Here is a 27,838-nt window from a genome sequence, read left to right on the forward strand (position 1 = left end):
AAATGTCACCTTTTCTTTTGCCTTTTTCTGCTAAAGAATGGTGTTTAACAAGGCCATTACGCTACACCATTCCTTGCGTTTTCTCATTTGTCCCTCAGTCAACCATGTTTTAGCCTTTTCTATTTCATCAATTAAAAGCTTTTTGCAATTTTTCTGTCTCATGTATTGTTAACCACTATAATCGCTAAATGGAATGGTATTTAACATGGTCATCATTCTTAAAACCAATTGGCAGTTTTTCAACCTACAAAGCAATAACATAAATTGTTCAAACTTAGCAAATTCACTTCCCATTACAAAACAATCAATATTTTGCAGTGTCCACCAGGACTACAGTTTAGATTAAACTGATTTATTATTCAAGAACTTTATCAGCAGTAAAGTTTTCTTAGTTTCAGTTCTCACTTCAAGACAATATGTGTGGTGCGCTGTGGTGAGGGATGCGGGGGTCTGGTGTATGGTGATTTTGTGTGTGTGTGTGTGGGGGGGGGGGGGGGGGGGGTTTGTGCACGCATCCATGTGTGTGAGGGGATGGGGAGTGGAGAGGGAGAGATATTATGAATTATGGAGAGTGGTTTTATTAAACACAATTCAGCTCAATTACTAAGGATTTAATACATCAGTGCTCAAGTTATTCTCAGCATAAGAAAAGTTACAGTAATATAGAAGCCAATAATAAGAGACTTCCATGGATGTTTTTTCCCAGTGTTATTTGTATAGATTGACATGTAGACAAAAAATGTTGTGTTAAAATGCAGTATGTGAAATTTTGTCACTTCACATATTACAATCTGAAATTTCAAGTATATTTCAAATGTCTACCTTTTCACAGTTAAAATAAAATGCACAAAAAATAGTTTACAAACTAAGTAGCAAAAGACTCTTACATTTCAAGCATTTCTTTTATTTGAAATGGGATTTTAATCACCAAACACATTATTAGCAATAACACACCTCAAGTGGAGCAGTGGTGTCACCTAGTAAACTTGTCTCAGTAAATGTCAGCTCTCCAACTGCGTCAATATCACGTATCTGTACTTCGACAGGGTCAGATTGAAGTACATCCAAACTATGTACCTGGAAATTTGAGCACAATATAAATTTGGCAACATTTACAGGGCATAACAACTTTTAACTGACAATGTTTATTTAAACAATAACAAATTCCTTCTTGAAACTTGTAGATTCTATGCATAGGCACATACTGGTTGATTCCATGATGAAGTTACAAACTTTCTGGGATGACGGAGAAAGGTAACTGTATCAATTTGAGTAAGGGCCCCTCGTCCAGAAACAGCTGAATTGAAAGTTATAAGTGAACAAATGTTCTGTTACTTCTGACAGTGGAATAGATGTACTAGTATTGTTGTTGCTAAGATATTAGGGTAACCGACATTCAATTTTGGTAGTATGCACCAAAACAAAAGAAAGTCTAGTAAACATGTCGTTTAAAATGCATACCTAAAAGAGCTATGGACACTCGTTCAGTAGAAGAGATGTGTTTCACAGTATCAAAGATGAACAAGTGCTCATAGCTCTTGAAGTGTGCATGTTTACCACACTCTTTTTCTTGTTTTGGTCCATACTACTGCCTCTGAAAGTTGCCTACCCTACAGTCTTCACAACAACAGTAACAGTACACATTTTCCACTGTCAGAGGTATCAGAATGATTTTTGCTTATATCTTTTAACTTGGTCATTCCTAGACCAGGGTCCCTCACCCAAATTATACACTTACCCTTCTCCGTCATCCATAAGTTTGTAACATCACTACGGAACCATCCTGTAAATACTGTTAACAATTTTCTCACCCAAGTCCTTTATTCCTTTTCTCAGTAGACTACACCCATACTGACTTGGTGACGTTTAAAGAAACAAAGTACAGTACTCGATAACTGGGCCTCCCTTCCAGTACAACCAGTAATTTCAAGCAAAATTTATTTGACTGCATGTACACAGAATAAATTTAGTGCACATAGAAAATAGAAAAGATACATAAATAAAAGATTCTTAAAATGTCAGCACTATTCTCGATATAGATGGGAACATTCCAGTCACCAACAGCATTATCTCCAACCTGACTCCTCGAAAGAAACAAATACTTTATGAGATTATGTTGCACTGCCATGATGTTAAAACCATTGAATGATGCTGCAAGGATACCTAACTTAATACTATTTGCTAGCCAAAAATGTCAACTTCAACAGATATTCTGAACTGTCATCCATTTTAATATAGTTTTACTTTTCTAGTTTTCAGCTAATTGTATATAAAATATTATAGCATGCTTATAGGCACACCTTCACAGCAAAACATATCGAAAATATGACTAAATTTATAGGCCTATGTAAACAGTTAAAGTAATATCAGTGATATATCGAGATAGTTTTGTTTTGGCTGGAGAATGTGTCATATGCAACTTAGTTTTCCTGTAGAGAAAAAATAATGTTGATATTCTTTCATTTGTAAAAACATTCTGCATTGTCTTCTACTCTATTTTATGTAGATGTGTTGGTGTTTTGGAAATTGTGTCAAAATATACTATGCAATAACACCTTGTGTAGTAAAACAGCAAAATACTGTAAAAGGTTAACATAATTCAAAGAGAGATGCAGATAAAGAGTTTTCTTACAAACAGAATTTCAGTTGGTTAACTTGATACATCACACATTCAAAACATAGGTACACCTGCGTGTAAAAAAAAAAAAAAAATCCTAAGTTGTGTGTATTTGTTAGCCCTTCTTTGCCAAATTTGGTCACAGTTATTTTTATCCACATTCCTTGACTATGCATAATATATCTTACTACAACGTTTGACTATGAAACTAAAAAACGGGAACGGTTCTTTCAGGACTAGAATTTAAAATAAGTAATATATGTCATTTCTGTGTAATATGGGAGACAGGACAAGATATCACAGCCTTTGCTCAAACAAAGGAGCACAGAGTGACTGAATAGAATGGAGGCACAGAGCATTTCCACAAAGGATTAAAATAGCTTTTTCAGCAATATCTCATCTATTTCATTTGATATTTAGCATCACACTTTGCCAATACCTTTTTATAACATTGTACAGTAATATTCTGTCTATCTTTTTACATATTTTGTCAGAAGACACTACAACAATATCAAAATACAGTAAACATCACCTAACCAGGTGAGGACTGCGAGTGTTTCCTCAGTGTTTCAACTGTAGCCATTTCTTGACAATTCTTCTGTTTTTCAGCCACCATTGTGTACCAAATTTCACAATAAGAAGGCTAGTTATTTGGCACCTGCATCTACACTCCACAAGCGGCATTTTGCAAAAAATACACTATGTAGTACTGTCATTTCTATGGCTGATGTTCAACAAGGACTGTCAGCACCGCAAAGGAATTATGTGAATGAGACAGAAACCGGTACATGGGAGCACAAGTACAGACAAACAAACGACTACAATTTCTGAAAAATTGCATGATTTATTCAAGAGAAAAAGATTCACAAATTGAGCAAGTCAATAATGCATTGGTCCACCTTTGGTCCTAATGCAAGCAGTTATTCGGCAGAGGAGAGTTCCAGTAACCTTGCTGGTGAAGGAAGGATTTGGAAAGCAAGAAGACAAACAGTGGAAACTCTCCCTCTGCACCGGCGAGCATTACCTTGCTTCAAAGTAAACCCAGGTTGGATTACCACAAAGCGCAAAAAAGTGGTCATACATTTTGTCGATGTACTGCTGCACTATAAGGATGTCGCGGGTGACAACCAGAGGGGTCTTGCTGTGAAATGAAATGGCACCCTATACCATTACTCTCTGTTGTCAGGCCCTACAGAGGGCGACCAAGAAGTTGGTATCTTACGAATGTTGGGGTCAGCTCCAGACACTACTCTGCTGGTCACTGGGACTCAATTTGAAGCAAGACTTATCACTGAAGACAATTCTACTACAGTCAATGAGAATCCAGGCTGAAGAAATGTCTGGAGACATCCTGGTTCGCAGTAGGATACCAACCTGATTGTCGCCTGCCGTACGGCCCAATAACCAGTAGTGATGATGTTCGTCTGTACTTAGACATCATCATCTCAACTGATTCCCATCCTATTCGGATAATTCCTTCATGGCGTAACATTTCTTTTTGTCTTAAGTGTGTATGTTTTCATTTTAAAGTAAACCTCTCTGATACATAATACCTCTCTTGTAATGTCTGCCACCAGAGCTGGATAGGTATATATGTGATCCATCTCATGCTTACCAAACAAACTTCTGATGAGGCACGTTACTGAAATTTCAATTTTCTATGAATATTAAGGTGTGCAGACTGACAAGCAGAACTCAAGGATCAGCTGAATATAGGTTTCGTAAGTTTTGTGCATGAACAGCTGCCATTTGAACTGGATGGAGTTCATAACAATTTGACCATAGAGACAAGTGTGGAAAAATAAACTACATAAAAATTTCAATTACAACAACAATAATAATGTGACAATGATAAACACAAAACATGTAAATATTTGACAAATATGAAATATTTATAGTTTGATGGTTATAACCAGACCACTAAAAAAATGTATTTTTACTTCTCCTCAACAGTCTAGGTCTGAGATAGAAGTGAACACAAAAATGCTGAATATGTTAGTCATTTTACAATTTGTCTGTCATGTTGCCCAAAAATGTAACAGTGAAGCACCATGAAATAAATCATGGGCTATCTCTTCATTAGAAAACAAGGTGCCTTAAACAAAATGTTGTGTATAGACATGTGTCCAACATAAGCACTAGAAGCCAGGTGTATCTTTTATATTTTCTCACTAGAGAACTAATATAACAAAGAGTAGTCTTACACTGCAACTGCGACTGTACAGAATCATCACGGCATTGTTGAAATCACTGAGCCATAACTTTGATTCAACAGCTGAGTCAGTGAATGTAAGAGAATGCTTACTGTACAACAAAGCAAAAATGCAGAATTTCTTTGTTGCCACATATATTAATTTATTTTCCTGCCCTCCCACTTACTCTAGAAACTTAGCAAAATTATGGTTAACTAGCTGTATTATCTGGCTTTGCCTGGACAGCGTTGCAGGTCACTATTAAATAACAGTTACACATGACCTGGGGGTGGGTGAAAAATCTCTCATTATAGGCATTTTAGTGAAAAATGATACATTTTTATACATTGCTAAAATAATATTGATGCAAGCATGCTATACTTTGCATTATTTAACTTCAAGGATGGAAATTTGTGGAACATACAAGGTGTACAGCTTTGCTTCCGCCGTTTTTCCCCCAATATTTGAGGCTTTAATGAAACAAATTGGTTACTCATGTATCATTCAAAGTATTTTCCATCGCTGACCACCACTTTCTCCCATCTTTCAGGCAGTGTATGAACCCCACATTGAAAAAATTGTTCATCTTTTGAAAGAATCCACGAATTAATCCAATTTGTGACTTATTGATGAGATCGAAAGTGTTGGTCAGTCAGGCCTTGCACCATTGATCAAAACAGGTGATAGAGGGAGCAATGTCTGGAGAATACCGTGGATGGGGTGGGACTTCCCATTTTAACGTTTCCAACTATGTTTGACCTCTTTTGCAACGTGGGGTCAAGGGTTGTTGTGCAGCAAAATCACTTTATTGTGCTTCTCGCTGTATTGCGGCAGTTTGTCTTTTAATGCTCTGCTTAATCACATTAATTGCATTCGATAAAGAGCACATGTGATTGTTTCACTTGGTTTTAACACCTCATAGTACACAACTCCGAGCTGGTCCCACCAAATGCAAAGCATGATCTTGGAGCTGCGAATATTCGGTTTGGCCATTGATGTGGAAGCATGGCCGGGATATTCCCATGATTTTTTGCATTTAGGGTTATTGTAATGAACTCATTTTTCATCGTAATGAACCCATTTTTCATCCCCGGACACAATGCGATGCAGAAATCCCTTCCGTTTTAGCCTCTGAAGCAACTGTTTACAAACACACAAATGTCGTTCAACATCTCTTGGTTTCAGCTCACAAGGGACTGCAAGGTCCTTCTTTCTGAATGATGCCCATAGCCTTGAGATGTTTTGTAATGGCTTGCTGTGTCATTCCCACTAATCATGCCAATTCTTCTTGAGTTTGACATGAGTCTTCACTCAGCAATGACTCCAATTCTGCATCTTCAAAAACATTCTCTCTTCCACCACTATGCCAGTCTATGACATTAAAATCTCCATTCTTGAAGTGTTGAAACCACTCACATCATGTTCTTACACAAATAGCGTACTTGAGAGCATTCCATGGGACTCAGCCATTGTTTTCTACATATTGAAGCAAATAGTAACACCTCCCAAAAATGACGAGAATTAGGCTCGTAAACTGACATTTTCAATCAAGTACAACTTTGTGATGCAGACACAAATCAAGTAATGTCTGAATGAGGTTACGTTGACCGAGGTCCAAGCTAACTGCCTAACATCTGTGATCGGTTTCTTTCGACCGCTACTTACCGTTGTCACCACTACAGGTCAACTGGCTATGTAGCCACATGGTGTGGTAAACCTTATCATTTGGATGAACTGCAGAGGATAGCCACCATGGCCAAACTAACTGAAGAAAGAATATATGAAAATTGAAAACTGTAAATAAAAACTAAACCAAACCAGTAACAGAGAAATCAATCAAATGGTTTTAAAGACAAAAACTAGACATACATGTGAATGTTGATGTGTCCTCACTATGAAATTTAGTTTATGAGTTATTAAATATTTAGTGTTTTGGATATAAAATAATTCAATAATGCCTTAAGTGATTCAGACAAATATAGTGTAAATTCCAAAATTTTGTACATGGCTGCACATTCAGAGACCGTGAATAGTTAAAATTGAAAGAAAACAGCCCTCGGTCACTAATTTTTAACGAATTAACCGGGTTTCAACACTGCTACAAGTGTCTTCCTCAGAATTTAAAAAAAGAATGGTTCATAACATGTTCACAGAATCATGACTAAAAATGTATGATCTAGAGTATAAGTACAGAGTCATCGTGAAAGACTGGCAGTACTTATATGTCATTTATAAAATAATAAATATGCCAATAGGGCATTAGTGATGGTGAGCCACTAAGGGCTGCTTGTTACTTGCGTGGTGCAGGTTGTAAACGGACTCAGTTTACATCACAGTTTTTATTATCTTAAATATATTTGTGACTAATGCTCTTTTGGCATATTTATTATTTTATAAATGAGATGTAAGTACTGCCAGTCTTTCATGATGATTCCGAACTTATACTCTGTTGTTGTTGTTGTTGTTGTTGTTGTCTTCAGTCATAGACTGATGCAGCTCTTACTATATCATACATTTTTAGTCACAATTCTGTGACCATGTTATAGACCATTCTTTGTTTTAAATTCTGAGGAAGACACTTGTAGCAGTGTTGAAACCCGGTTAATTCATTAAAAATTAGTGACCGACGGCTGTTTTCTTTCAATTATAGTTTAAATTGTTAGGGCTCAGTGAGGACCACTAAACTGCTCTAACAGGTTTCTGTGAATATTACATATTTCAAATTATAGGCAAGAATGTATAATCTGCATATGGACAACTGAATTTCCTATTAAATAAAACATGAAACAGTGAAGGTGCAGCACCACTGGAGATGTATGACTGTAACTAGTTTAATTGTTTCATATTTATTAGTGACAAAATGATGCAAAATAGTGTCCATATGGGCAAAACCATTATGTGTGAAAATCCATTAAAGCTACACAAAAACTACAAGAAACATTGAAAAGCTGGTCAAATTTGCTCTAAATTATATATGTTTTTTGAAGTCATATTTGCACAACTTTGACTCAAATCAGTGCAAGGTATAAGCAATGGTGGCCATTTTCATGCAGGATGGCTTATGGCTTGGATTTCAGTACACAGTTGGAGTGGAGCTGGCAAACAGAAAGGCTTGTGAATTGCTGGAAGTTGTCTTGTGAGTGAAGCCAAAATATTTTGTAAGTTTTTGGTCATGGACTTGTAAATATTTCATGAGTGATGACTGCCAGGACTTTGAAACATTCTTCAGCATGAGGACTCTGACTAACGTCAGGTTAGGTGACACAGTCTAAACCTTCATGAATTGTTCTGCAAATACATTTGATATATTATTTGTTCGCGATTACAAAAATTCAATGTAGAAATGTGCTCATCCACTTAATATTTTCTGGGGATTTTCCAAAGATTGAGCGAACATGTGTTGCTGGTTGACTTACTTAGGTTTTCATACTGATAATTATTACTTAAATACTAAACTGTTGCAAAATAGTGTGAAAGGACGTTGCATTTAATTTTTCTTCACCAAATTCCATCTGTGAAAAGTGAAAATTATTTTGCTGCTAATTCCTGCCTGCATATTTATTAAACTTCTAACTGATTTCATTTGGGTTAATGCAATGGATGCATTGGTTGGCCCCTTGATAGTGACAGGGCTAATATTTTAAAATCTGGCCATGCATCACGAGGCCCAATGAACAGTGTTTTTCTTGCTTTATTCAATTTTCATTCATGCAGATGCATGGGGAGCTTTCAGGTCTACCTCTGGTGAAAATACTGGTTAACTTCACCATTAGTCATTTACTTTTTCAATAACAAGCAACGAGACAACCAGTGTGAACGCTACATTAACATTTCACATCCCCCCCAAAAAAAAATTAATAAATAAAAAAAGGACACCGTACCACTGCATTTTGGGGACTCAGATCCGGTATTATTTCTGAGTGGACTAACTCGGTAGGCAGTGCACATTTATGAGTGAAGCCAGTGCAGCAACTTGCAAGAAATGTGCTACCAAGTGACAAGCAGTACCAACATGCAACAATCACCAAGTGGCAAACAGCCAGCAGGAGTATCAGCACATGATGCCCGCCCGATCACTGACCAGTAGGCCAGGAGTTGCTACTGCTGCCGCCACTGCTGAACCATATACCGCACCATGCTGTAACACATCATGCCTTACTTCCCCAGCATGACGTACCAGACCAATGACTGCAATGTTTGGTCCCCTCACCCAAATCAGCGAACCAAACACAACCTATCGCAGAACATTGGAGCAACCAACAACAGTACCAAGCAGAGGCCCAGGCTCCAAGCCACAGTAATGGAGCCACAAAATGGAACAGCACACAGTGACTGCGAATCCACAGCTACTTGTAGTGAGACTGAGAGCCCAGAGCAACTGAAGGTAGGCAAAATGAGAGCAATGGTGAGTTGGATAATTACTTAATGTAAAACTGAGATGAATAATTTAGGTAGCAAAGTTGAGAGTACAGATTGTTCTAAAGGAATTAAAATAGATAATTAGGATGGTAAAACCGAGGGAGAATAAATGATCAAATCTGGAATTTAACTGTAAAGTTTGGAGAGGTACAATTTGCCAGAACTGACACAGCCGAGGCTGAATTAAGGGGTGAAGCTGGTTCAGGAAAGATGTTTTGTAACAAAAGAAATGTGAATACAAGGCCACCTCTGATTTTGTTGAATAGAAATATTGTGGCTAGCAGTGACGAAACCAAAGCATTATTGATGGGTGAATTGGCAAGCACAGCTAGAAATCGAAGAAAAGAAGTGATAAGCATGGCAGCTGTAAATTAAAGTGAAATTAATAATGTAAATAGTAGAGTAAGCAATTTAGAATAATGCAGTGCTTCTGGAAATGTGGGCTGGCCTATCAGGAGGGTACCCAATGGAAAAACGTTTTCAGGCGAAGGTAAACACCAGGCTGTGGATTTCCTTGGAACTTGCAAAGATTATTTTCTTGAAGGGATGAGTGACCAAAATAGAAATAAGTTCTTTAAGAGGTAATTAGAAGGTCCTGCTAAGACATGGGCAAATCAGTGTGCTGCTCAATCCACTTCATACGGTATATCTGAACATTTATTTTTGAATACTTGGTGGACCAAGTCAAGCAATGCAGGTTACGGAATGAGTTTCTTCATCAACCAGTGTATTGGGGGAGGGTTGGGGGGTGGGGGGTGGGGGTGGGGGTGGAGGCAGGAGATGGCGAAGTGGAGGGTGCAGGGAGGAGACAGTGGAGTGGAGGGGGAAGGATATACTATAAGAGTATTAGTGTCAATTGTGTTGAGAAACAGCTGAAATGGTTCCTCGGTGGAATCTTTGTTAGATTCTATATTGAATTTGTGGCTGAGTTAGCCCCTTTCCTAACTATAATCTATCATAGATCCCTCAAACAAATAAACCTTGCCCAGCTTTTGGAAAAAGCCATAGGTCACGCCCATCTATAAGAAGAGCAGTAGAAGTGACCCACAAAACTACTGTCCAACATCCTTGACATCAATTTGATGTAGAATCTTTAGAACATATGCCGAGCTCAAACATAATGAAGTATTTTTAACAGAATGACCGCCTCAATACTAACTGTCCGCAGCTCACGGTCTCGGGGTCACGTTCTCGCTCCCGAGCCCAGGGTCCTGGGTTCGATACCCTCTGGAGTCAGGGATTTTCATCTGCCTCGAGAAGACGGGGTGTTGGTGTTGTCCTCATCATTTCATCATCTTTCATGAAAGTGGTGAGATTGGACTGAGCAAAAGTTGTGAATTTGTACGGGTGCTGATAACCGTGCAGTCGGGCGCACACAAACAAATCATCATCATCAGCAGCAGCAGCATCATTAATGTTAACCAGCATGGATTTCGAAAACATCGAGCATGTGAGACCCAGCTCGCACTTTTCTCACATGACATACTGAAAGCTTTGGATCAAGCCAACCGTGTAGGTGCAGTATTCCTTGATTTTCAGGAAGCATTTGACTCAGTACTGCACCTGTGCTTATTGTCAAAAGTATGATCACATGGTATATCAAGTGAAATTTGCGACCAGGCTGACGACTTTTTGGTAGGGAAGGCACAGCATGTTATCTCGGATGGTGAGTCATCATCAGACTTAGAAGTAGCTTTAGGTGATCCCCAAGGAAGTAAGTTGGGACCCTTGCTGTTCATGTTGCATCTTAATGACCTCACAGACAATATTATTAGTAAAATCAGACTTTTTGCAGATCATGCAGTTATCTGTAGTAAAGTACTATCTGACAGAAGCTGCATTAATATTCAGTCAGTTCTTGATAACATTTCAACATGGTGCAGAGATTGGCAACTTGCTCTAAATGTCCAGAAATGTAAAATTTTGCTCTTCACAAAATGAAAAAACGTAGTATCCTATGACTATAATATCAACGAACCACTGTAGGAATCTGCCAACTCATACAAATACCTGGCTGTAACAGTTTGTAGCGATATGAAATGGGATGATCACATAGGTCCAGGCCCTGGCAAAGCAGGTGGTAGATTTTTGTTTATTAGTAGAATAAAGTGGAAGCACAACTCATTCTAGAATACTGCTCAAGTGTGTGAGACCCATACCAGGTAGGCCAAACAGTGGATATTGAACATTTACAGAGAAGGGCAGCACAAATGGTCACAGGTTTGTTTAATTCATGGGATTGTATCAGAGAGATACTGAAGGAACATAACTGGAAGACTCTTGAAGATAGATGTGAACTATCCCACAAAAGTCTATTAACAAAATTTGAAGAATCAGCTTTAAATGATTACTCTACAAATATACTACAACCCCCTGCGTATCGCTCACACAGGGATCACGAGGACAAGATTAGAATAATTACTGCATGCACAGAAGCATTTAACAATCATTCTTCCCATGCTCTATATGTGAACGGAACAGGAATAAACCCTAGTAACTGGTACAATGGGATGTATCTCCTACTATGCTCCCCACTGTACTTTGCAAAGTATATATGTAGATGTAGAGAGATTTGGCAGGAGGAATTACAAAAGTTGGTGCATTTAGATAGAGCGCTGGTGATCCTTACTGAAATTTTCACATTAAGGAGAATGATACCTGAGAAATTATAGTGGAGGTTAATACACTGACGTACAGATTCTATGAAGAGTTTCATGGCTTTTAGAGGATGGATCAGGCACTGTGCTGTAAGCCAAGCTCTGGGTTAATAATCAGCAAAACTATCGAAGGAATTACCATGAGAATAAAAATAACAGAAGTTGGGGGAACAATCCACAGGAACAGAATAATGACAAGAGTCTTGGTGTTATTGGAGAGGGAAAAGAGGGGGAAAGGGAAAAAAGTGGCGATAATAGGAATCAAAGGAGTTCAGGGGGAATATAATTACCAGAATGAACCACAATTAATGAATTAAAATAGAACTGAATAACTGAGGGCAACAGAAGAGACAGAATTTGGAAAACTGAAATTTGTTCCAACTGGGGTCTGCACTGGAACAATACATAAAGTAAGAGACATAGGGGCAAGAGATGGAATAGTGGTTATATGCGGAATAGTTGGGATTTTTGTAACAATAAAAGCAAAGAAGTAGGGCAGAGAGGATATGTAAATGGAGGCAGTTACGGAAATTAACAATTTGTTTGGAAGCTGATTTAAACAGCATTATAAAAAAATGGTTAAAGGAGAAATTTTTGCAGAGAAATAGAAAAGTAAAGGGAAGAAATTAATACCGACGGTCTATTTAATGAAGAAGACAACAGTGTTGTGAATGTAGAGAAAAATAATGTTGGTTTGGCATTTATGTTAAATAATGAGTCAAAATCAGCAATGGAGACTGGGCAACTAATGTGTGTTGTGATGTTAAGAATGAGAGAGTAGTTTGCAATAAAAATAATATTGCACTATATGAAATGTAATCTATTTCAGCAGAAGTAAATATAAGTTGGGTGGAGGCAAATATTGCCAGAATCTAGTGTTTGTGTGAAGTTAACTGTGGTCAGGCAGTTGAATGTGTATTTTTGTAATATGGAGAATATAGCTGCATTTCTTTTATGTCTGGCAGTCAGCGGTCTTGGTAATTTTGTAATACACAGTGGGTGGGATTGCTGCAGATAATGATGTTTTTGCATTGGAAGCTGAGTGTAACACCATTAATCCTAGTGATGTAAATTCTGTTCCAAATAGTATAAACGAAGAAGTGGGACAGGCACCTTTATTGGCTGAACCTTGGGACATTAAGGAGGAGGTTCATTTTAATTCTAGTTACTGGACAGCCAGGAACAAATGGATTCAAATGAGGATTAGTGAAACAGCACAGGATTTTAAGAGCACATTAAGAATGAGGAAATATTTGAATTTCAGTCACAAGAGTAAAAATAAAAAGTGCTACTGGAAATTACAGCAAGCCAGTAAGGAGATACGTAGTTTTAGTTGTAAATAACTGTGGAGAATTGTTTAATAAAGCTTTTCTTGTCTTGCCAAATCTGAGCATAAATTTGGTGTTGGATGGACTTTCTGAATAAATATGAGGCAAATATATAATATAAAGGAAAGGTACTGAAAATAAATGCTGAAGGGTGCAGGAAGAAAATTCAGTTTAAGAATGCCTTGACTTTTCCAAGACATTCTGGGCACTGATGAAATGGGAAATAGGCAGTGAAATGAGGGACAGGTGCAGATGAATTAGAATGTGTACCAATGTATATAGTAGATTATGGTTAGCTTATAGTTTGCTTTATTTTCCTTTTTTTAATATTATTATGTATTTGTGTTTGGTGTTTAGAGATAAGATTTTTGGTGAAGCAGTGAGAGTAAGGCCACATTATGCAAACAGTAGTTGCTTGCAGCCAATGTGATGGTGAAATGAGATTATATATAAGAAATGAGTTGTTTTCTGTTTTTAGGAAAGGATTTTGAGGGTCATGGATGTGTGCTACGCTGTTGTCTCTGTATGGTGATATTCTAGTCATTTTTATAGATACAACAACATGCCTATGTTATTACAATGTACAGAGGTTTTGGAGGGTTATTTTGCTGCAGGAATTTGTATGTTTTGGGGAGATATGTTCTTTATGAAATTGTCAACTGAAAGAATTTTGAATGGGTTAACTGTATGTACTTTGCTTGAAAGTGGGTGTTGAAACAATGAACTACAAACCAAGAGGAGAATAAAGTGTTATACAATAAGCTGCAATTGCTGTACAGTAATTAGATGTGTTAATTTGAATATGCAGAATACTGGCAAAAGCAAGCTTTGAGCTCCACACATTCTAAAGTAATGTGTGAATGAAACAAATCATATAAAACAAGTTTCATATGGTGTGTTTCCTTGGCTCCTATTTCCTGTTTTAATTTTATATGTTTCAGGGGAAACATATACCAATGAAAACATCCATATACAACATAGTTCTTACAGCCCAGGTAACATGTTGAATGGAATGGTCAACACACTTAGCACAAAACAGAGGTTCAAAATAAGCAAAACTAAGGTGTAACTGAATCTGAAAAGGGGAAACTGTAAATAAATAAAATATGCAGGTACAGAAGGGTGTTAAAATTAATTGGACAGATAAAGAATGAAATGAATATGTACTAGAAAGATTATGGAACACAGAACAAGGAACAGATTATTAGGTCACTTGTTACAGTATCAAGGAGTAGTTCACACAAAGGTGACAGAAGCAACATGGGGAGGGGAGGGAGGGGGGGGGGGGGGGGTTGGCAAAGACAAGCAAAGATCAGAAATGTGTGTTGGATGGAGTACTATTACTGTTATTTACTGATACACACTTTTTACATTACACTGATAATGGCAGCACATGAAACAAGTTATCAGTATGTTAATTACACACTCCAAAACAACAGATGTTGTTCAAAACAATGTCTACCGCAGTTGCAAAAGGTTGTAGTCTTAGAGCTTTTACAAAGTATTGTTTGCTTTGAAATCATTGCTATCCAACATTATCACTTGGAAGATGTGCAGAAATTCCCGTTTCCTCAGTTTTTACTTCATCCTCCAGATCCATCTTCTCATTTAAGCTTGTTTGCAGAGTTGGATAAGCCAGTCACGAGCAAAAGTGACTTGCTCAGCTTTGCAGACCACTGTCGCATCAAACGGATTGCACTGGATCGTTTTGTAACTTGTTATTATGCAGATACAACTGGCCCAAAACATGTCTTTGTCAAGTGACATTCTAGTCTTTTGATAGATGAAACAATTCGCCTATGTTATTATAATGAACAGAGGTGAAGTATCTTCATAAAACAGAAAGAAACAACACAAAGTGGAACTTGTTATGGATCTGGGAGTTGTGTTATTTTCTACCGGATTTGTCAATACCAAATCTAATGAGGGAGGTTGTAAATGTTTTCTTATTTTTTGTCAGAATATTTTTTGTGAATTGTAATTTGCCTTATTTTATGCTAATTTGCAGTGAACACTCGGTGTGTGACGGTAGAACAATGTACAGGTCCCAGTTATAATAATTTGCAAGTGACCAGCAAAAATCATTTATTCTACTACTTTTTTTTATATAAACATCAAGAAGGAAGCACATTTGGAAAAATGGTATTTGAGGCACCCAAAGTGAGGCAAACGCATTGAACCAGGACATTTCCGCAGTCGACGAAATGGCATTATGGAATCATACTTTCACTAGACAACTGAAACCAACACAAAAAAGTAAAATATCATCCACAGAAAAGTGAGTACTGCCATGAAATACACTAAATTGAAGTATATAAAAATAGTGAGCATATTTCAAACTACAATGCTAAACAAAAGCTGATCTGTCTACCAGATGCTCAGAACTTACTCTACAACATTAGTAATTTTCTTTCTTACTTGTATTCCATTCATGATTTTACAGCATCATAAATTACTTGTCATTTATGTAGGAATGGTTTAAAATAGAACCAAATGAGAAAAACAGCATCTTGATTCTAACAATCTATTACAGCAGTAGCCATTCCACTGCCACCCCTTTATACACAAGTTACAGAAACCTAAAACAGGTACTCTAGAAAATATGTTCGTCCCTTTACTATTCATGAAATGACACAAACTGTTCTCTTCAGATGTTGTGGCAATGATTTAACAGTCATAGTTTCATGTAAGAGAGGCTACATGGTGAAGAGGAAATTGTATGACTTGGTGTACCTCTCTCAACCATTCCTTTCCAGTAGCTTGGAGAAATGGATCCTCAATGGCAGTAATACCAAACAAATGTTACACCATTGTATGGTTGATGCCTCACGGTTTTGTCACCAGAAAAACTTTCTTCAGCACACCAGCAACTGATATTATTTCACTACCCACAAATAATTCTGATCTTTTTCAAAATCTTGAGGAATGGTTGACATCTCTGGAGGATTGTAGCTCACAAAACTTTTGTCTTTTCTCTCTTAGTGCCGTATTGGCAATTGATTTATATTAATTAGATGTATCAATCTTTCCTTCTCATCCCAGCTGGTAATTCTCCCCTGACCTGCAGTTGAGGCTGAATTTTCCAAAATCTACCCATTTTCCTAGACCTCTCCAGTCCTTTTCCTTCACCCTTCTTCCTTCCCTTTCAACCCTTCAGCCTGAACAAGAGCCACTGGATCCAGAAGCTTGTCTCTCCTTTTATGAGTGTATGTTCTGCTGTCAATTGGTGAGTAGATTTTTTTTATTTATTTAATTACATTATGTGACTTAACAAACAAAAGTGCTGGCAGGTCGATAGACACACAAACAAACACAAACATACACATGTTTGGTAAGTCATATCATCTTTGTTTTTATATATCTTTTTCCGACGTGGAATGTTTCCCTCTATTATAATTACATTATATTAATTACTAATGATGATCTGATCCCAAATTATGACATCAGTCATGTCTTCTCATCATCATATGGTGTCTTTATCTACCGTGTGTTTGTGAAACATCACATTAACGTCTTGGCTGTTTTGTGGATTCATTTTGAGATGTGTTGTACCATACTAAATAACTGTTCAAGTCAACTGACTCTGTCATTCAGAAGATACTGTGTCTAGTGTGCGTAAATAAGACTGATAGCTGCTGCCATGGTGAACATTATTTTGTATAAACATTCGGCCAGCAAATAACATAACGGTAAAGGTTTACAAAAGCTTTCTAGCCATAGGAGCAAGCAAAAACTGGTTGTTACAGACCATTACTGTCCTCTCCTTCCTTCCACATAAGGGCTGTTCCTTGGAGTTCTCATTTCTTGACAAGTGGTACAGACCTACAGTTTGAAATTTTGATAGCTACATAACATTATGTACACATTGGTGATAACAATAAAAAGCCTGGTAACTCTTGATATGTTGTGCAGATGTAAAATGGCCAAAAATCTCAGACCAAAAATGAATAGTTTGGCCACTGTCAAAGTTTGAGAGTGGTGGCATCTATGTATCCTCAGATTATGTCAGCTATCTTGATTAGTTATGCAACCTACATGCCATCAGAGTAAGGTTGATTCACAGACTGAACACATACCACTCCTGTGCATGTGTTGCATCTTCTTAAATCCTTTATTGTAATTACAAGTGGGTTGTTGTGGATCAATGCATCAATGTTGCTGATAGTATTACAGTACACGAGTTAAACTGACTGATATGTTGCTTACATATGACAATGCCAACAGCAGAGTTGCTGCACAATAGTAAGCAGAGAGGTTTACCAACAGAGATACTGCCCATCATTTGACATTTTCAGCAATTGACAAAAGATCAGAAAAGTTGCAAGTTCATAGCATATTTTTCTCCTTTAGTTTTCCCTCTAAATTTTAGCATTTACATACAGCAATGAACATTTTGTTGTACGAGGGCTGCTATATATATTTCTGGCCTAGGCAACACTAAGTGTTGCCAGGTGCAATCTGACATTTCCATTGGAAAGTTTGACATTTTTTAGCATAAATGTACTCAGAACTTTTTGACTTACGACAATTTTTTTTTCTTTTACAGGGACTTGAAGAAATCAATTTGGCACAAAAATGGAATTAACTCATGAACATTTTCGTGCGATCATTTTTCACAACTTTCGACGTGGATTATCACGACAAGAGTGCATCGATGAACTTAAATCTTTGTATGGCGACGAATCACCATCCTATAGCACTGTGAAAAACTGGTACAACGAATTCAATCGTGGCCGACGCTCGCTCAAAGACGAATTCCATGAAGGTCGTCCAAAAACAGCCGTTGTGCCAGAAAACATCGATGCCGTACGTGAATTGATAATGCTAGACCGTCATGTGACATACCGTGAGATAGAGGCATGACTAGGCATTTCTCCCACCAGCATACATTCGATATCGCATGAACACCTGGCCGTAAAAAAGGTTTGTTCTCGTTGGATCCCACACAATTTGACAATCGCTCAAAAGAAAGCTCGTGGGGATTGGTGTAAAGAAATGCTGAAAAAATACGATCGCGGTGCTTCAAAAGACGTTTATAAGATCGTCACAGGTGACGAATCATGGATCTATGCGTATGAGCCCGAAACAAAACAGCAATCGACCGTGTGGGTCTTCCAAGACGAGCCAAATCCAACGAAAGTTGTTCGTGGAAGAAGCACTTCGAAGCAAATGGTCGCCTGTTTCTTCGGCAAAACTGGTCATGTGGCGACTGTTCCGCTTGAGCAACGTAGGACGGTCAATTCTGAGTGGTACACCACCATTTGTTTGCCTGAAGTCTTCGAAGAAATTCGAAAAATGAACAAGAGAAGACGAATCATTGTGCACCATGACAATGCGAGCTGTCACACATCGGCTCAAACCAGCGCCTTTTTGACCGGCCAAAACGTCGAAGTGATGGGTCATCCGCCGTACAGCCCTGACTTGGCACCCAATGACTTCTTTTTATTCCCACACATCAAGAAAAAAATGCGTGGTCAACAATTTTCGTCGCCAGAAGATGCTGTTGCAGCATTCAAAAACCATGTTTTGGAGGTGTCTCAATCGGAGTGGAAAAAGTGCTTCGAAAATTGGTTTGAGCGCATCCAAAAGTGTATAAATCTTGATGGAGAATATTTTGAAAAACAATAAACCATTTTCGTTGATAAATATTCGTATTTTCATTATTAGGCCAGAAATATATATAGCAGCCCTCATATGTAACGTAGTACTGTGGAATATTAAGAAATTTACAATATACCTGATATACATATGAATACTGTATCAATTTCTGTGCCCTTGTGTCTAATATTAAGTATCAAGAATAAATGCCCGCTATCCTCGATCCTGAATGGTTGCCTCTGAAGAGAATGTTTAGAAGCACTTCAAAGTGGAACTGTCCCACCTGTGCTCTCCAAGAGGTAGAAGTGTTGGGCACATTTTACTTCTATGTGTGGATAGTTGTCTGTGAACAAGAGTGACATCCAGTCCAGTCAACAGTTGTGGAGGGCTACACACAACAAGCACAGTTTGTGCAACAGCATTTATAGCACAGCATATTCCAGTAATGGGCAGACAATGTCACTGTAAAATGATGGAACTCCTTTTCAAATAAGTAGCACCATCTGGATGTCACACACACACATCAACAGATGGCAAAGGGGGCCCAATATCATGGCCACCAGATCTTGACCATTTTCTATGAAGACTACAGTGTATGCTACTATAGTAGTATCAGGGGATGAGCTCATTGCATGGATGAATGTGAAATGAAGTCTGTTTAATTCAATACAAGCCAGTCACCTAATATACTACAGACTTCTATCATCATCTTGTTATCACAAACTTAGAATCATGGCTACACATAAGTATACACATATAATGTATCCAACCAGGAACATTGTGGTTTAATTGTTTTTATTTAAAGTCAATTTATTCGTGTGATATCAGAATTTGAAGATAATATAATACCGTTAATTACAAAAATACATGTTACAAAACTGAAATATATGAAAAACAGAATAGTTAACTTTGTAGACAAATTGTTCACTATTCTGAGAAAGGGATTAGTTTAGCTTATGTGTCCATACGGCATAAGTTATTAATTAATTAAGACAACATTTTAAGATGAGAACCATATTTATACCACATAATATTTCAAAATTCTGTTCTGATAATACTGAAGTCTGGAATGTTCCAAACCCGGCAAAGTTCTTAGAGTTACCATAGTTTAATTTTTATAGGACACGCTCAAATTTTAAACTCTTGTTAAATAAATTATAAATAGTTACCCTCTTAGAAGCCAGGTAGTTTTTATTGAACATGAAGGTTCATTACAATACCAAAAAGTAGTGCCTTGTACACACACACACACACACACACACACACACACACACACACAATTTAACAGAAACATACAACCGAGAGAGGTGGGACATGTTTTACATGCTTCAAGTTAAATTCTGAAGTCACACCCTTGCTTGTTTCACCTTGTGTGTCAGTCTCTACACTGCTGTTGAACATTCCGCAACAAGTTGATCAAAATTTCGAACCACATTCATTATGTGCTCAATCAATCTGTTTTACTGGGGTAAGAGCTGTTCTTATTTTAACACATGTAGATAACCTACACTTAAAACAGAACCTGATTTTTCTATTGTCTTGTATAAACTGTGACTATGTCACCAAACAGTTTAGTGCAGTGAGTGGGAAAACAGAGTGGACAGAAGAGATACTAAGTCATTATGAAAGGGCTACACTCCATGTTTGTGGAAGACTGAATATTTTCCTTACTCAGAGGTATAGTAACTGCCAGTTCACATTCATCTAGTTTTGCTCACATTAAGTTTGCTATGTCTGATTACTCATAGAAATTCATGAGCTATAATTTTCTCTCTCAAATATTCAACTTTCTTTGGAAAGTGTGATGAAGCATCAGATCTAAGCTTTTATACAAACATAGTTACAAGTAATGGAATCTGCAGAACTGTACAAACTAATACAACCTTTCATAATGCGTCAAATAAAGTGTAATAAATACAAATATTTGCATCATCAATCTATGTGGTAATATAACTACTATTTCTCATGGATATACATGTGTGTTGCTGGTGAGTTGAAGAAAATCAAAATGTGTTTTTTTCAGTGGAGTAATTGAGGGACAAACCTCAGCCAGAGTGTCATCAGAAACTGGTATACTGGAAGCATCCAAGAGAGTGGCATCATTTCTTAACACTTGTACTTCCACTTCACAGGGTACCCCACTGGCCAAGATTGTAACCATCTGATTGTTACAGTCTTCATCTGAACCTAGAACCATAAATAATTATTCTGTCTTTCCAATGATACAAAGTCAATTATATTTCATTTTTTATATTTATAATCGAATATAATTATTTTTAACTGGACATCTCACAAAAGTAAACAAAGTTTCTCATGCATCAACTGAGGCCTACACAAAAATTATTGCTAGATTGATTTCTTTACAAGACTACATCTTCATTCAAACAATGCAATTAATAACTTCAAATTTTCTGTAAAAAAGGGTAGTATTGCATTAGAATGATATGTAAAAGCTACCAAATACATAAATATTTTTAAAAAATAATTTTGCAATGCCTTTCAATAACAGCAAAAATTTGGAACATGTAAAGACTATGTCTCCTTTCTTTTCTAATCTGATGTCCTGAAACAGAATCACATAATCCATTCTCATAATACATGTTCACTGATTTAAGCCTTGATAATTTCAAAATTCACTACACAACCATTTGATAATATTGAACGTGATTCACATATACCCTGCCACACATGACAAGCAAGCAAAGTTCTCCAAATTCTTTTGCCTGAAGTTATGATAAATAACAGCACAAATTCCAGGGCAGGCAATGTTTAGCAGGCAACAGTGATTCGAATTCCATGCCCAGCCTGAGAGTTGATATGGAGGAAAGGTCAGAGGCACTAAGGTTTCATACCATGACTACAGGTCATGTGGAGGGCGCCAACATGGTGGGCATGTCATGTGAGACTGCCCACTGACACAGCAGTGTCTGTAAATACCAAGGCCTTGCACTTGTCCAGCAATCCTTGATATTCTCAGAAGCTTTTGATATGTACCACTGATAGGAGAATGATTGACCCCACTCATGTTTATATTTTTCAATGAAGACAGCTCCCCTGATTGTTTGCTTACACTTACAATACCAACAGCAAATTCCAAAGTGAGTGGTAACTCATGCGAAAAGTCCCTCCGTGTCCTGTCAAAAAGACAAGCTAATGCAATTGAATTGTGTTGAGATTGCAGCCCAAGGCATCGAAGACATCACTGGCCATTATGTGATGTCGCCTGTTTTGCATGCCCCAAACCGGGGCACCTAGCAGGTGCCTGACTTGACCAGCAGATGATGACAGCAACAGCCACCAGTGTGCTGCACTTATCTTGTTGCTACAAACGGCAGTTACAGAAAGGATGCAGAAGTTTGTGCTGCAGGTGGAAATGAATGGAGCAACTGCAGTATTCCAGTTACATTTGGGGCAGCTGTGTCACTGACTAATGTGGACACACATCAGTGCATTGGTTCATCACAGTTGTGGTATCCTCAGAGCCGAGGTGTGACATACAATTGACCCCTTTGGGGGATCAGATTGTGTGCCAAGCTACATGAAAATGTCACTTAGTTATTAAGCCTCTGGCAGTGAATCCTTGGACAACAACTTAAGTTTTTGGTTTAGATATTTTGTGGCTTCTTGCTTTTCAAATTCAAAATCAAGTGAATCTACTATCAGATTTTTAATTATAGAGACTTCAGTTTAGGCTTTACTACAGCTGAACTAATGGGACTGTCATAAAATGAGTTACACCAAAATTTTTCTTGTTTTATTCTGAATTAGACTATATGCATCAATTTGGATTTATAGTTCAATATGTATTTTTTTCTACCCCCATGAACCTTGGGGTTGGTGGGTATGATTGCATGCCTCAACGATACAGATAGCCGTACCCTAGGTGCAACCACAATGGACGGGTATCTGTTGAGAGGCCAGACAAATGTGTGGTTCCTGAAGAGGAGCAGCAGCATTTAAAGTAGTTGCAGGGGCAACAGTCTGGATGATTGACAGATCTGGCCTTGTAACACTAACCAAACCAGACTTGCTGTGCTGGTACTGCGAACAGCTGAAAGCAAGGGCAAACTACAGCCATAATTTTTCCCGAGGGCATGCAGCTTTACTGTATGCTTAAATGATGGTGGCGTCCTCTTGGGTAAAATATTCTGAAGGTTAAATAGTCCCCCATTCGGATCATCGGGCACGGACTACTCAAGAGGACGTCGTTATCAGGAGAAAGAAAACTGAAGTTCTACAGATCAGAGGCCTTAATCCGGCAGGTAGGTTAGAAAATTTAAAAAGGGAAATGGATATGTTAAAGTTAAATATAGTGGGAATTAGTGAAGTTCAGTGGAAGGAGGAACAAGACATCTGGTCAGGTGAATATAGGGTTATAAATACAAAATCAAATAGGAGTAATGCAGGAGTAGGTTTAAAAATGAATTAAAAAAAATAATAGTGCGAGTAAGCTACTACAAACAGCATAGTGAACGTATTATTGTGGCCAAGATAGACACGAAGCCCGTACCTACTACAGTAGTACAAGTTTATATGCCAACTAGCTCTGCAGGTGATGAAGAAATTGATGAAATGTATGATGAGATAAAAGAAATTGTTCAGATAGTGAAGGGAGATGAAAATTTAATAGTCATGGGTGACTGGAATTCGAGAGTAGGAAAAGGGAGAGAAGGAAACATAGTAGGTGACTATGGATTGGGGGTAAGAAATGAAAGAAGACCCGTCTGGTAGAATTTTACACAGAGCACAACTTAATCATAGCTAACACTTGGTTCAAGAATCATAAAAGAAGGCTGTATACATGGAAGAATCTTGGAGATACTAAAAGGTATCAGATAGATTATATAATGGTAAGACAGAGATTTAAGAGCCAGGTTTTAAATTGTAAGACATTCCCAGGGGCGGATGTGGAGTCTGACCACAATCTATTGGTTATGACCTGTAGATTAAAAACGAAGAAATTGCAAAAAGGTGGGAATTTAAGGAGATGGGACCTGGATAAACTGAAAGAACCAGAGGTTGTACAGAGTTTCAGGGAGAGCATAAAGGAACAATTGACAGGAATGGAGGAAAGAAATACAGTAGAAGAAAAATGGGTAGCTTTGAGGGATGAAGTAGTGAAGGTGGCAGAGGATCGAGTACGTAACAAGACAAGGGCTTGTAGTAATCCTTGGGTAACAGAAGAAATATTGAATTTAATTGATGAAAGGAGAAAATATAAAAATGCAGCAAATGAAGCAGGCAAAAAGGAATACAAACGTCTCAAAAATGAGACTGACAGGAAGTGCAAAATGGCTAAGCAGGGATGGCTAGAAGACAAATGTAAGGATGTAGAGTCTTATCTCACTAGGGGTAAGATAGATCCTGCCTACAGGAAAATTAGAGAGACAATTGGAGAAAGGAGAACCACTTGCATGAATATCAAGAGCTCAGATGGAAGGGAAAGCAGAAAGGTGGAAGGAGTATACAGAGGGTCTATACAAGGGTGATGTACTTGAGGACAATATTATGGAAATAGAAGAGTAGGTAGATGAAGATGAAATTGGAGATATGATACTGCGTGAAGAGTTTGACAGAGCACTGAAAGACCTAAATCAAAACAAGGCCCCGGGAGTAGACAACATTCCATTAGAATTACTGACAGCCTTGGGAGAGGCAGTCCTGACAAAACTTTACCATCTGGTGAGTAAAATGTATGAGACAGGTGAAATACACTCAGACTTCAAGAAGAATACAATAATTCCAATCCCAAAGAAAGCAGGTGTTGACAGATGTGAAAAGTACCGAACTATCAGTTTAATAAGTCACAGCTGCAAAATACTAACGCGAATTCTTTACAGACAAATCGAAAAACTGGTAGCAGCCGACCTTGGGGAAGATCAGTTTGGATTCCGTGGAAATGTTGGAACACGTGAGGCAATACTGATCCTACGACTTATCTTGTTGTTGTTGTTGTTGTTGTTGTTGTTGTGGTCTTCAGTCCTGAGACTGGTTTGATGCAGCTCTCCATGCTACTCTATCCTGTGCAAGCTTCTTCATCTCCCAGTACCTACTGCAACCTACATCCTTCTGAATCTGCTTAGTGTACTCATCTCTCGGTCTCCCTCTACGATTTTTACCCTCCACACTGCCCTCCAATGCTAAATTTGTGATCCCTTGATGCCTCAAAACATGTCCTACCAACCGATCCCTTCTTCTAGTCAAGTTGTGCCACAAACTTCTCTTCTCCCCAATCCTATTCAATACCTCCTCATTAGTTACGTGATCTATCCACCTTATCTTCAGTATTCTTCTGTAGCACCACATTTCGAAAGCTTCTATTCTCTTCTTGTCCAAACTAGTTATCGTCCATGTTTCACTTCCATACATGGCTACACTCCAAACAAATATTTTCAGAAATGACTTCCTGACACTTAAATCTATATTCGATGTTAACAAATTTCTCTTCTTCAGAAACGCTTTCCTTGCCATTGCCAGTCTACATTTTATATTCTCTCTACTTCGACCATCATCAGTTATTTTACTTCCTAAATAGCAAAACTCCTTTACTACTTTAAGTGTCTCATTTCCTAATCTAATTCCCTCAGCATCACCCGATTTAATTGGACTACATTCCATTATCCTCATTTTGCTTTTGTTGATGTTCATCTTATATCTTCCTTTCAAGACACTGTCCATTCCGTTCAACTGCTCTTCCAAATCCTTTGCCGTCTCTGACAGAATTACAATGTCATCGGCGAACCTCAAAGTTTTTACTTCGTCTCCATGAATTTTAATACCTACTCCAAATTTTTCTTTTGTTTCCTTTACTGCTTGCTCAATATACAGATTGAATAACATCGGGGAGAGGCTACAACCCTGTCTCGCTCCTTTCCCAACCACTGCTTCCCTTTCATGCCCCTCGACTCTTATGACTGCCATCTGGTTTCTGTACAAATTGTAAATAGCCTTTCGCTCCCTGTATTTTACCCCTGGCACCTTTAGAATTTGAAAAAGATTATTCCAGTCAATATTGTCAAAAGCTTTCTCTAAGTCTACAAATGCTAGAAACGTAGGTTTGCCTTTTCTTAATCTTTCTTCTAAGATAAGTCGTAAGGTCAGTTTTGCCTCACGTGTTCCAACATTTCGACAGAATCCAAACTGATCCTCCCCGAGGTCCGCATCTACCAGTTTATCCATTTGTCTGCAAACAATTTGCGTTAGTATTTTGCAGCTGTGGCTTATTAAACTGATAGTTCGGTAATTTTCACATCTGTCAGCACCTGCTTTCTTTGGGATTGGAATTATTATATTCTTCTTGAAGTCCGAGGGTATTTCGCCTGTCTCATACATCTTGCTCACCAGCTGGTAGAGTTTTGTCATGACTGGCTCTCCCAAGGCCGTCAGTAGTTCTAATGGAATGTTGTCTACTCCGGGGGCCTTGTTTCGACTCAGGTCTTTCAGTGCTCTGTCAAACTCTTCACGCAGTATCGTATCTCCCATTTCGTCTTCATCTACATCCTCTTCCATTTCCATAATATTGTCCTCAAGTACATCACCCTTGTATAAACCTTCTATATACTCCTTCCACCTTTCTGCCTTCCCTTCTTTGCTTAGAACTGGGTTGCCATCTGAGCTCTTGATATTCATACACGCGGTTCTCTTCTCTCCAAAGGTCTCTTTAATTTTCCTAGTGAGATAAGCTTCTACATCCTTACATTTGTCCTCTAGCCATCCCTGTTTAGCCATTTTGCACTTCCTGTCGATCTCATTTTTGAGACGTTTGTATTCCTTTTTGCCTGCTTCATTTACTGCATTTTTATATTTTCTCCTTTCATCAATTAAATTCAATATTTCTTCTGTTACCCAAGGATTTCTAGCAGCCCTCGTCTTTTTACCTACTTTATCCTCTGCTGCCTTCACTACTTCATCCCTCAGAGCTACCCATTCTTCTTCTACTGTATTTCTTTCCCCTATTCCTGTCAATTGTTCCCTTATGCTCTCCCTGAAACTCTGTACAACCTCTGGTTCTTTCAGTTTATCCAGGTCCCATCTCCTTAATTTCCCACATTTTTGCAGTTTCTTCAGTTTTAATCTACAGGTCATAACCAATAGATTGTGGTCAGAGTCCACATCTGCCCCTGGAAATGTCTTACAACTTAAAACCTGGTTCCTAAATCTCTGTCTTACCATTATATAATCTATCTGATACCTTTTAGTATCTCCAAGGTTCTTCCACGTATACAACCACGACTTATCTTAGAAGAAAGATTAAGGAAAGGCAAAACTATGTTTCTAGCGTTTGTAGACTTAGAGAAAGCTTTTGACAATGTTGACTGGAATACTCTCTTTCAAATTCTAAAGGTGGCAGAGGTAAAATACAGGGAGCAAAAGGCTATTTACAATTTGTACTGAAACCAGATGGCAGTTATAAGAGTCGAAGGACATGAAAGGGAAGCAGTGGTTGGGAAAGGAGTGAGACAGGGTTGTAGCCTCTCCCCGATGTTATTCAATCTGTATATTGAGCAAGCAGTAAAGGAAAGAAAAGAAAAATTTGAAGTAGGTATTAAAATCCAGGGATAAGAAATAAAAACTTTGAGGTTCGCCGATGACATTGTAATTCTGTCAGAGACAGCAAAGGACTTGGAAGAGCAGTTGAATGGCATGGACAGTGTCTTTACAGGAGGATATAAGATGAACATCAACAAAAGCAAAACAAGGATAGTGGAATGTAGTTGAATTAAGTCGGGTGATGCTGAGGGAATGAGTCACTTAAAGTAGTAAAGGAGTTTTGCTATTTGGGGAGCAAAATAAGTGATGATGGTCAAAGTAGAGAGGATATAAAATGTAGAGTGGCAATGGCAAGGAAAGCGTTTCTGAAGAAGAAAAATTTGTTAACATCGAGTATTGATTTAAGTGTCAGGAAGTCGTTTCTGAAAGTATTTGTATGGAGTGTAGCCATGTATGGAAGTGAAACGTGGACGATAAATAGTTTGGACAAGAAGAGAATAGAAGCTGTTGAAATGTGGTGCTACAGAAGAATGTTGA

At 38.0% G+C, this 27,838-nt stretch overlaps 1 protein-coding gene across 4 annotated transcripts in view; it reads right to left on the minus strand.

Annotated features, from left to right (window-relative positions):
* Positions 1-27,838, minus strand: part of LOC126353929 (uncharacterized protein C2orf42 homolog) — a 250,331-nt gene that overhangs the window by 92,980 nt on the left and 129,513 nt on the right. For all 4 annotated transcript variants that reach the window (XM_050003187.1, XM_050003188.1, XM_050003190.1 and 1 more), the window contains 2 exons: positions 20,856-20,998; positions 955-1,077 (listed from right to left, as the gene is read on the minus strand). In XM_050003187.1, the coding sequence (XP_049859144.1) occupies positions 955-1,077; positions 20,856-20,998 (266 nt within the window). The remainder of the gene's footprint in view (positions 1-954; positions 1,078-20,855; positions 20,999-27,838) is intronic.

Source organism: Schistocerca gregaria, chromosome 3 (genome assembly GCF_023897955.1).
Source record: "Schistocerca gregaria isolate iqSchGreg1 chromosome 3, iqSchGreg1.2, whole genome shotgun sequence".
NCBI classification, from domain to species: Eukaryota; Metazoa; Arthropoda; class Insecta; order Orthoptera; family Acrididae; genus Schistocerca; species Schistocerca gregaria.